This window comes from Heterocephalus glaber, unplaced genomic scaffold (genome assembly GCF_053883595.1).
Source record: "Heterocephalus glaber isolate CG9 unplaced genomic scaffold, H.glaber_assembly_v1.0 deba00001600, whole genome shotgun sequence".
NCBI classification, from domain to species: domain Eukaryota; kingdom Metazoa; phylum Chordata; class Mammalia; order Rodentia; family Bathyergidae; genus Heterocephalus; species Heterocephalus glaber.
Window position 1 is genome coordinate 14063880 of NW_028258372.1, and position 12628 is coordinate 14076507.

The 12628-nt window shown below is 32.7% G+C and overlaps 1 protein-coding gene across 6 annotated transcripts in view; it reads right to left on the reverse strand.

Moving 5' to 3' along the window:
- The window catches only part of Cop1 (COP1 E3 ubiquitin ligase), a 201676-nt gene that overhangs the window by 155372 nt on the left and 33676 nt on the right, over positions 1–12628 (reverse strand). For 4 of the 6 annotated variants that reach the window (XR_015444327.1, XM_004853391.4, XM_087194141.1 and 1 more), the window contains 2 exons: positions 8959–9035; positions 8004–8123 (listed from right to left, as the gene is read on the reverse strand). Coding sequence is in view for 5 of the 6 variants with exons in the window: in XM_004853391.4 (XP_004853448.1) it covers positions 8004–8123; positions 8959–9035 (197 nt within the window). In the remaining variant the exon portion in view is untranslated. The remainder of the gene's footprint in view (positions 1–8003; positions 8124–8958; positions 9036–12628) is intronic. The other 2 variants (XM_013075379.3, XM_087194140.1) reach the window with 1 other exon arrangement.

Here is a 12628-nt window from a genome sequence, read left to right on the forward strand (position 1 = left end):
AACTAGCTTGTTCAGGGAAGAAATGCGTCCACTTGCATAAGCTTTTCCAAATAGAATAGTATAGGCTTATTATTGGTACAAAGCAGAATGATTATAGTTAATGATAAATGTACTATTTTTTCAAAAACGTAAAGGAGGATTTTGAATGTTTCAACCACAAAGAAACAATACATGTTTTAGGAGATAAATGTTTACATGAATGAACTCATAATCAAAACACTATATGCTATCTCATAAGTATGCAAAATCTTTGTTGTTTAAAAAGGAAAAACTGAAATACAAATAGGAACAATTAAAAATTGAAAAGGTTGCTTCTAGGAAGTTGATATGAAGGATAAGGAATGATGAAACTACCATAGGAACTGCTAATGTTTGCTATCAATTTTTTTTTTTTTTTTTGTGCCGGGGATCGAACTCGGGACCTTGTGCTTGCAAGGCAGGTGCCGGAACCACTGAGCTAAATCCCCAGGCTGTTTGCTATCAATTTTGTTAATAACATTTGACCTTGCAAATTTGGACTACATATGATTTGATTTTTTTTTTTTTTTAACGAGCAGGAAAAGTAGAAGGAAGAGAAAAGGAGAAGAAGAAAAAGAACTTTCTAGGTATGATGACAGAAGAGTCCTAAGAGTTAACCTAAAAATGCTTTATACCTGAGAGTGTGTTCCCTATGTGGCTTCAGATTCCCTTAGGTAACATTTCACTAACAAGGGTCATTTTACCATACCTTACGTAAGACATTACAATTATTTAGGTGATATTCTTCTCTATGTCAACACATTCTCCTTCTTAAAATTACTGTGAAAAGAAAATTTCTAAATATGCACTTCTGGTTCTACAACTGACAATAGCTTCAAGTTGGTAAACAGATCCACCTGAGAATGCATGATCTTCCAGTCTATGTGGACACAGGAACCCCCCCAACCCAGGCACCAAGGATTGAACTCAGGACCTTGTGCTTGCCAGGAAGGCACAGCACCACTGAGCTAAATTCCTGGCCACTAGACAGAAAATTAAAAAAAAAAAAATTCCCAAATATTCAACCTTCCAAATTTCTTCTGAAAAACTGATTTGCTTACCAAATATCACTCCAGTTCTCCACAAAATTTCTCATTTCACTCTTTTTACATGGGGGAGGGAGGTGCGGGATAAAGCTTATCTTTTAACCAAATCCTACTTTGATGCATGTGCCTGGGGTATAAAAGTCTTTGGAATAACAAAATAAGGCAACATAAAACACTGCTGTTTGGAAAATCGAATGGCTCTAAATAAGGACTAGATAACAATTCTTTTAAAAGTGAAGTATTCCCCATTCTATGGAGGATATGAAACTAAAAGATGACTCATATTTGTATGAGTAAAGCAATATACATACTTATCTCTGCAGTACACAGATATTCTGAGATTTTTTTTTGGTAGTAGGTAGTAGTGGGAATTGAAATGAGCCTCTGCACTGACCTATATCCCCAGCCCTTTCTTCTCTCCTACTTTCCTTCCTATTATCTATCAAACAGGGTTTCGCTAAGTCACTAAGCTAGTTGCCACCTACCTACCTATCTATGTATCCATCCTCCTGCTAAGTTGCTAAGTTTCCTTCATTGGACTTGAATTTGCAATCCTAGAGCCTCAGCCTCCCAGAGGACTGATATTAGAGGTGTGTACTACAATACCCAGATGTGACATGATTTTATTAGAAAACTTTTAAATAGAAAATATGAACACTCAATTAAAACATTAAAGAACATAAAGCCTTGAAACAATTTCAGAACGCATATGCTTCAAGGCATAAGTCTGTAAAAAGTGACAATATAGTAGTTCACAGAACGAGTAAACTAATATGCAAAGTACTTGATTATTAAAATTGAAGAAGGTGACCAATTCAGATTATAGACAATGACAATGTACTAATTTTTCAAAAAATATGAAAGACAATTATGAATGTTTGCACGACCAAAAAAAAAAAATTTTAGGAAATAAATGTTTACTCTAAGAAACAATGTATCAAAACATCAAACCTACCTGATGTTAAATGTAAAAGGGCTGCTTCTACAGTAACAAAATATGATAAACTAAAAATATACTACTTTTAAAAGTCAATGAAGTGAAGCCAACTCAAGCAGTAACGGAGCTCCAACTCATCTGAATTCCTGAGTTAGACAAAAATGATCACTCTCTCAATCTTCTCTGAGAAAGGAAAACATCACACTATTCAAGAAGAAAATATATCAACAACTTTAGTCTCTATACCGCTTTTGAATGCAGGAGAGAATAATACAACAAAAAAAAATTGCAAGACATGCAAAAAAGTCAAAAAATCAAAAGCAAAAGAGACAAAACAAAGAAATTCAGATTGTCCAAATGTTGAAATAAGCATCAAAGAAAGGACTTAACAATCACTGTAAGTGCATCACTATAAAAGGAATTAAGAGGACAAAATGAGTAAAAAGATGGTAAATTAAAGGAAAGAAATAAAAATAAATGTAAATATGAGCAATGAAAAATTTGGCTAATTTTTAAAATTTAAGGTAAAAACTCTGCCTCAGGTTAGAAACAGACTGGATATAGCAAAAGAAAGCAATAAAGAACAACAGTTCAATAAAAATTATTTAAACTTACAGGAAGAAGTGACAAAATAAGAAATCTATCTCAGAAATCTAAGAGATATGAAACAATGCAGCAACGTAACTGGAAACCTAAAGGGAAAAGAACACAGTGCTGAATGAAAAATGGTTCAAAATGTTCAAACCATAAAGTCCTACTTCCTAAAAACCCAAGCAAGATAAATATTTTTTAAAAAAGGAAACCTAGGAATATTATAATCACACTGCTGAAAACATCAAGAAGAAAATCTTAAAAACAGTAAGACAATATACAGAGGTAACTTGGTTCACAAACGGAAGTGTTTGGCAAACTTTTGCTTTTGTTTGCAAATTATGAATCTGGTGACAAACACAATCACAGCCATCTTTACCACACAATTTTCTAGAATTGTAGAACAAATTAAGTTCGTGAACCAAGGTACCACTGTACTACCTTTAATAGAAAAGTAAAAAAGATTGCTGGTTTTACCAAAAACAAAAGGGCTATGAAAATATCTTTAAAAGGGAGGGAGAGAGGAGAGGAAAAAGGGTGGGTAGACAGACTGATGGACAGACAGACTCACTCTAGGATTCTATATATATAAAACCAAACAATTTTACAATAGTAAAGAAAGTTCTACAAATGAAAGAAAAATGAGTCAGATGGAAGCCCAAACTGAGAAGAAAAAACGAAGAGTATCTGAAAGTTTAAATACTAAGGTAAAACAAAACAAAACAAAAAAAAAAATGAAAATTTCTGGCATCCTATCTTTAAAAGACTAACTTTAAAATAAAAATCACAATTTTAGCCAAGTTTATAACAGTTTGATTTTAAAAAGCAAAAACTCGGTAAACTGCATCATTTTAATTTTACATTTTCCTAAAAGTAGGATGTTTATGTAGACAAGGTTGAGAGTAAACAGACTGTCCTTTAAGAGGTATTAATCAACTCAAGGGTTACTGTGAAAAGAAAAAGGAAATTTTGTAATCTTCATAGGAACAGCTAAAAGTACAATAAAAAGAAGCATGCGTTTGCACACTATACCATTACAAGTACACATATTCTAGAAGATAAAAACATGAGCATGTTAGGGACAGGCACTGGAAATATAATAGATTAATGAACTTTAAAACAGCATAGAAACTATCTAAAATGAACTACACAGATGAAAAACACCAAAAAAATTATTCACTGGTGATCTGTGCAATACCTTCAACGAGACTAACAAAATGTGTAATTAGAGTTTCCAAGGTGAAAGGGAAAAAAAATATCTCAAGAAATATTGGCTGAAGAATTTCTAAATCTGATGAAAACTATAAACCCACAGATCCAAAAAGCTCAAAGAATCCCACTAACAAGAAATGCAAAGCACACCGTAACCAAAATACTTAAAATCAGAAAAAGACTATTTTAAAGTGGGAGAGACACATTTCCTTAGCAGGAGAAAAGATAAAAATAACAACAGACTTTTCATCTAAAAGGATATAAGTCAGAAGACAACGAAGTAACATCTTTCCCAAAGTCAACTTAAAATTCTATACTGATAAAGGAAGTACTTTCAAACACAAGGGTGAAATAAGGACTTTATCAGACATATAAAAGAATTAATTTAAGCCAGTTGTGGCAGCACACTCCTGTAACTCCAGCACTCGGGGAGGTTGAGGCAGGAAGAGCACACGTTCTAGCCCCACCTTCACAGTTTAGCAACACAGCAAGACTCTTGTTTCAGAATTAAAAAATAAAAGGGACCTGGGGACAAAGTTCATTGTGAAAGCCCAGGGTTCAATGCTCAGTACCACAAAAAGAAAGAGAAGAATAATTTATCACCAGGAGAAGTGAACTAAAAAAATGATAAAGGGTGTTCTTAAGCAGAAGAAAAATGACAGCAGCTAAAAATCTGATCTACACCAAAGAACAGAGTTTGCCAGAAATGGTATGTATAAGACTTGAGAAAAATCTCCATAAGATATAACTTATTTAAACCACAATTAATATATTACAAAGTTTATAAAATATGTAGAATAAGTAAAATGTATGGCAAAAAATAACAGAATGACCAGGAAAGGAAATAGAAGCATACTGTTACAAGTTTCTTCTAATAATAGATGGGAGCGTAGTATTAATTGAAGGTAGAATATGGTAATTATCCCATTAAGAACTCAAAGGGGCCCGGCCGGGGATTTGGCTCAGTGGTTTCGCCTCCTGCTGCACAAGTGCAAGGACCCAAGTTCAATCCCAGGTACTGGGGAAAAAAAAAAATTCAAAAGCAACCACTAAAAAGAAAAAGAAAAATTTGTAGCTAAAAAGCCTACAAAGTAGATAAAACAGAATCATCTAAAATCACTAAAATTCAATTACCAAAATAAATGTTTGGTAAAGTAGCAATATGCAAAATATACACGCAAATACACACTCTTAATTAAAAATTAATAAGAAAACAATGTATTAGGAAAACAGACATAAGATATCAGTAAGGACAGGATATAGGAAACCAGTATGGCCTAGCAAATGAAAACATTTTCAACTTCACTATAATCATAGATGTGTTAAATACTAAGTGTTTTTAAGTACAATACAAGAGAAGACCCATTTGGAACTATCTAATAAGAAAAACAATTTGCCAGCTACCATGGGTGTCACTGCACATGGCTTTAATCTTAGCACTCAAGAGGTTTAGGCAAGAGGATTGCTGAAAGTTCAAGGTCAACCAGAGCTATATAGTGAGTTCAAGACCAGCCTACACCTCAGAGCAAGACCCTGTCTTTAATAAAGGAAAAGAAAAATTGCCAATATTTAATATTTAATAAGGTTAAAATGTATACACGCATCCTTTTACCTGCAATACCACTCTTAAAAGAATATAACTAGGTGTATGTTGTAAAAGTGCTAAATGAAGCACTGACCTTCAAAGCTTAAATGCCATCAATAGAGTAACAGGTATTTTCTTACAATGGATTACTAAATGGAAATTAAACTAGATCTGTTTATCAATATGCACCTTAAAAAGTAAACAGAGGTACATGTCAAAAGGATAACTATAATATGAAACCTTCATGCAAATTTTTAATTTATAAAAATAATACTTTATGGAGTTGTAAATATTAATATATATAAGGAAACCACATATATGCTTGAGAAAGATTATTATAAGTGGTTACTCTGGGAAAAAGTACTGAAATGAAAGGATTTTAAGTACAACAGCTATTTAACCATTTAATAGTTTACCTCGAACATCACTCAGGCAGTACATTTGTTTACATAGTGACTAACCTGAGCACTGCTCATGCAGACGTCATTTCAACTAGTCGATTCTTTTTTTTTTTTGGTACTGGGGATCAACCTCAGGACCTTGTGCTTGCAAGGCAGGCGGCAGAACCACTAAATCCCCGGGCCCAACTAGTCGATTCTTGTACTGAATAAATTTGATAAAACTATAGTTTTTATATTTCTTGTTATATTATCTTATAAAAATTAGTAAGATACGCAATTTTTGGTCACACTGCATTTAAATAATTGGACTGGTAAGTGGTTCTCAAAATTTAGATCAAAGACATACAGCAAAGTGTTTCATTTATTAAAACAGAGTATGTCACATTCTGTATACTTGAAATATTCAAGTAAAACAATAATAAGTTAAATAGGAAACAATAATGTAAAGAAATATGAAATCTGTGCTAAGAACTTTACTTGGAGCTGGCTCTCTCTTCAGATTAAAAAAAGGATCTGTGATCTAAAATTAATGTAACTGTACTTCTTCAATTCTAAGACAAAAAACCGTAAGAGAAGCAAAGACTAACTTTGTCCTATCAAAAGGCAGGTTAACAGTTCTCATATTTAATATTATGTTTTCAGAATGGTGCCCATCCACGAACACACCAGTAAGTGTGCCTATTGCACAGTATGTATTCCAGAGAGCTTCTCTCTTACCACCTCTTGGGGAAGGGAGGACTTTCTGCCCTTACTATACATGATATGTGGTACCCAATGCTCCCAAACCTAGGGCCTCTGTTTAACAATATAAAATCAGGCTAGTTCTTTGCTTTCCGCTCACTGCTTGCTTAGTATACATATTTTTCCAGATCTAAAAATCTATTATCTTTTGTTCCTCTGCTCTATAGCTTACAAAAATATTCTTGCCATTGTCTCCTCTCCCATTTTCTTAGTCCCTATTGTCTGTTTACTTTCATTTTCATAGTTTCAAAAGGTAGCAGGGTAACTTTATTCTCAAGCTCTCAGAATGAAGTCTCTCTACATATCTATCTCTATGTGAAAATATTTATCTGTACAAACACACAGCCCAATCCTGTCCACAGTTTTTAACACATAACAGTAGATGATTAAAACCACAGGAGAAATTCCAGCAATCCCAGAAGACTAAAAAAGGCACCATGGAAAACACCTATTTTGACTGGATCAATCTCACGCACTGCTTTCTCTTACTAACAGATTCTCACCCTTTTTAGTGGGATCTAGATCTAAGTTAATCAGAATCTATCCACAGAAGTTTTTTAACTGAAGTTGGAAAAGAGAGCCCTTTTTCTTCTTTTACCAAAAAACAAGGTACAGATGACCTTATTATCTACCACACGATGAAAGTCTATCAGACAAAAAATCAGAGTTGTTTCATTCAAATAAACATAAGGGGCAAAAAAGACTATCAACAACATTCAAATCTGTCATCTCATTTGCTTGTAGTCCACCAGAGAAGCCAGTTCTAAACTCAAAATTTGGTTGTTCAATTCATCCTTTTTGTAGATGTGAACTACTGACACTCCCTTACTATCTCAATAAGCTCCCTATGCTGAAGCTAGGCATGATGTGTATTTGCTCATGTGAAGGTGTGTTGCTTTTAATATATTCAATTCTTTATACATAAGATTTCACATTTTGCATTTTCACATTTATATAAAATAAATACAATTTTACATTCTTTCTCATTTAATTGCATGAAACAAGATATATTTAGATTCATACATCTCTTTAAATGCCTTTAGTTAAGCCAGATTACTGCTGCTTAACTCAATCAAATCAATATATACCTGCTGAAAGTGATACTTCACTTTTATGTTGATAAAAATAATCTCTATTTCCTCCTCCAAATCTCAAATGTAAAGGGAATGATGTGGCAAAAGATAGTCATTAGAAGACAATTACCAGTACAACTGTTTCCTATTGAAAAATAATTATACTATCTTTAACATGTGGTGTTAATAGAAATTGGCCACTGCAGAAAGTTATATTAAAAGGAATTTATTTTTTCTTTAACTTGAAAAGGGGAATTCTTTTAGAAGATATTTTTTCTGGACAAATAAAAAAGATGGATTATTGACTACTAATTTTAAAACAATTCTAGATCTTTTTCTTTGCAATAAAGATTATCATTTAAAACAAAAGAAAATATTTTAAATTCAGCTACCACTTACTGCTTCCAGTTGTTTCTTCTTCTGTACTAGTAACTCCAACATGAGGTTGACATTGGCCAAATCAAGGTTATCTTGATCAGTTCCCAATAAATCTTGAAATATTTGCCACCTGTGGCCATTCTAAAAATGAACAAACACAGTCACTTCCTAACAAGATTGTTGTACTCTCTAAAACAAAGGCTTAACTGCTACTTCCCAACACACTTATCACAGATATCAAAAATATACTGGAAATACAGAATTATATAGATATCAAAAAAATTGGAAATAATTTCCAAATAACACTTTCCCAACCATCTGGCTCCCAAACCTTCCACTTATAATTTAAACACCATTTCTCCTTTAAATGAATTCAGACAACAAATATGAATGGTCCATTAATGACAAAAGTTAATAGACTCTCTAAAGATATGATGTGGTTTCAGAGCAAGTAGAAGGATTTTAATTATCTACCATAGTTTTAACTTTGCAACTGGCACAGTATGTCTCAATAATTTGGAGCTAATCCTTTTGAACTGAGAATCTTTTTTCAAAATATCTGCCCAGTTTTTGTCATAAATAATCCTTCAAATGTCACATATTACAAGCCAATTCTGTCTCAATGTGATTTCACTAGATCTTTCAAAAGATGATACTTTTTTGACAGTTGTGATGGTGCACATCTGTAATCCCAGCACTTGAGAGGCTGAAGCAGGTGGACTGCCATGAGTTCAAGGCCAGCATGGGATACAAAGGAACTCAAAGCTACCCTGAATTACACTGGAAGACCTTGTCTCAAAATAGAAAAAAAAATGATAGTCTAATAAAGTTCTACAATGAAGTTAAAGTTATTTATTTGAATAGAATCATAAATTTTCTTTAAGAAAATTAAATTATATACTAAATTTTAACACTTAATTACTACTAAATAATAAACTGAAATTTATTAAAAATAGAAATAAGAATTGAAACATACGGTGCTACTCACTGAGTGGTCCAATTTGAACCTCTTTTCCTCAAATCTTTGCTTCTGTTTGAGAATGAGTTCATTCACTGAAAACAGAAACAAAAATCACACATAAATTGTATTTCTGTTATATGTGTCTTCTAATTCTTCTATTTACAGATTCTATTTTAACTTTACAAAGCCTGAAAATTAAAAAAGATCATACACAAAAATATTAGGTTTTTATAGTATTTCAAATCAGAAAGTTTTCTTGAATCTGTTACTACTATGATTCCTATTACCGCAATTGTTTAGAATATGTACTTTCTCTTACACGTTTCTCAAGGATGACACTATTGGTAACTGGGGAGATAATATCCTTTACTACATGTCTCATGTTCTACACATCAACAGGCACAGGTAACGGAACACCCAGAAGTACCAATGACTTTTATTTGTTTTACAACTTTTCTGTAAATATGGAAAACACTATCAGTTACCTACCCAAAATCTTACCAACAAAGCACACAAATTCTGCTTTTTATATAAGTGTTCCTATAACTAACAAAAAAACATGCTTCAAGAAGCTAAAACAGCATAAAGCAGGACCCTCACAAACAGCTCACAGAGATTTAAAAAAAATGTTTGCAAACGTACATCTCAAAATAATTCAGTTAGTGTAAATCCTCTAGGGGTTATCATAAATTTCACCATTTATTTTCAAAATTAGCACCTTTTCTTCTAATGGAGAACTGTTATTTCTAATTTAAAAACTAAACTGTATGTTTTTTGATAATATGATTTTTCACCACAAATGTCAGGCCATAATCATTTATGCCGTTCCTAGAGAATGATGTGGGCTCATGTATGTAAACTAGATTTAACCAATGAGACTTATGCTGTGTTTCAGTTCCTTGCCTTTAGAAGGGAATGATTATATCTAGTTAGTCACCTTGCAATCTTGAGTACTGCTGGCCAAAGAATCAGGTCAGATGCTGAGGATGAAAGAATGAATAGAACAGTATCACACTGAACCACTGAATTAACTAGCTCTGAAAATTCTTCTACATAATGTTTATGTCAATGTCACTGTATTTTTCTGGGTGTTCTTTAATTTAGATTTTATTTAGTTTTGTTTTAATAATCAATACATTAAATGACAGCAAAAATCTGATAAAGGGGGAATGAGCGCTGTGCTAGTTTGGTACTTTACTGACATTACCTTATGGTTACTCTCTATTTATAGAGAACAGGGAGCATAAAAAACATACGTACATACAGAACAAGATAGAGGTGGGATTCAAGCCCTACTGTCTACTATTTTCCACTATACCACAATACAATTACAAATATTTTGGAAAAACATATACTAAAGATCCAAGTCTCAAAGATGAACAGAGCAATCGAAGACCCGAAACAACTAAAACTAGCAAGACAGTAGTTGTAATACTGTATGTGATAATCAGTACTATCACTGAAAAAGATTTTATGAAGTACAAGTATTTGCAAAGTACTTAGGCCAGGGATCAATCAAAACACAATATTAACTAGGAGGACTCATATATAGGTAATATAAGAACTGGGCCAAATATGCATAGAGATTTAGTATGGAGAAAGATGAACAGAAAAGAATTCAGAAAAGGGGGTTTGTGTGTAGCAAAGTCATAAAACAGCTGAAGATAAGAAGATATAAAATACAGGAGAGGCACAGAGTCAGGGTGATTTTGTGAATGATTATTAGGAGCTAAGAACTAAAGCTAGAAATGTAGGCAAGCTGAAGTCTGACATTAAAGAGCCTGAAACATATTACTTCACAAAGTTGTTATAATCCAGAGAATAAACAGAAATAATAAATTAATAATAATAATAAATAAATAGATAAATAAATAAATAAATAAAAAATAAACAGAAATAATAAATTAATATTTCATTTACAGAAGCAACCATGTGAGTAAGAACTGTGGTTTAACACATTTCCATTGGCTTGAACCATCCAGCCTGATGGGATAGTCATGCATGTACTATCTATGGTTCAGAGCTACCTGGCAGCAAGACATAAGAATTATGGGCCTATCGTGAAAATGCAAAATAATTGTAGTGCTGTAAGTGCTACTGATTTTCACTAAAAAAATCTTACACACCATTGCATTTGATTCTTGCCAATGATACTTTAAGAACAATCAAGTTTTTAAAAGGCCCCAGAGTTAAACGGCAAAATAATTATGGCAAATCAAGGCAAAAAAAAAAAATTTTTTTAAATGCACTTGCTGATATGCAGTATTATATATAAATGTTTAAAGTTATATTTACCAAACTATAGTTTTCAATTACTAAATCAGATTTTTCCTGTAGCTATCGGACAAACAAGACTGTTTCCCTTTTACAAACTACAACTTTATCTGGGGAATAAAAAAGCAATTTCTTTTTTTAGTATATTTAGTATATTTCTTCATCAAAGAAACATTTTCCTTTTGTACTTTGAAATTTTAAAAAGAAAAAATATCTCTTAAAATACCAGATGGTATACAATGGACTTAACATTCAAATTGTCAATATATCAGTCATCAAAATTAGACATTAAGTAAGAAAAATATCCTTTAAAAACTATGCCATAACTTACAAATAAGTAAAGCAATATGGTCAATTCCTTTCTGCAACTTTGTAAATTTAATTTTTAAAAATATTTTGAGCCAGGCATGGTGGCACATGCCTATAACTCACTCAGGAGGCTATAGCAGGAGGACCACTAGTTTGAGGCCAGTCTGGGCTATGGAGCAAGTTCAAGGCTAATGTCAGTGACACTGTGAGACTGTATCCCAAAATAACAAAAAAAGCACCAAAAAAAAAAAAAAAGACAATGCTTTGCTTTTAGCTTTTTTTTTATACTACATATTTAAGCATTTACGGACTCAAACTATCTCATTCACCAATGTACAGTCTCAGTCATTGAGGTATAGCGGGAACCATCATTTATTGAATGATTAAGTCTAATGATTATGACATGTCCTGAGATTTCAAACTTGACATTATCACTTTTAGCAAACACTTTCATATTCTAATGAAGTTAGGCATTTACTTGGAACCAAGATCAGTTATGAAAACTGAGATTTAAATCTGAAAGATGGTTTATACATTAGTCAACTATACTTCTCTGGAGTCTTATGCACAGGACTGAGAAAAAAAAAACTCAGTACCAAAAAATGCTTATCTACTGCTGACTCCCTCTATTCCATCAACTGTCTTAACAGCAACACAGCATAAAGCATAGGACTGTTGAACCAGGCTGCTTGAGACCAAATCCCAATTCCAATACTTACTGGCTATATAATGTTACTCAACTTACTCAACTTGTGTATGCCTCAGTTTCCTCCCCTGAATAAGAGCAATACCTATCTCACAGGACTGCCAAAAGGATTAAGAGAGTTCATGACCATAAAGCATACAAAATAGTGCCTGGCAGGAGGAAAGCCTTTACGTATTTTAGCAATGTTTTTTTCCTAAACTCAGATTTTAAGTATTTCACATGTGATACTTTTAGTAAGAACAACATTCATTACAAAAGTACAAACATTTAATTTATAAAATTTATATACAGAGAAACCACAGAGACTCAGTGAAAGTGAAAGACACAGACAAATAGACACAGACACACACATTCACACACACACACACACACACGCATACACATATATATAGACAG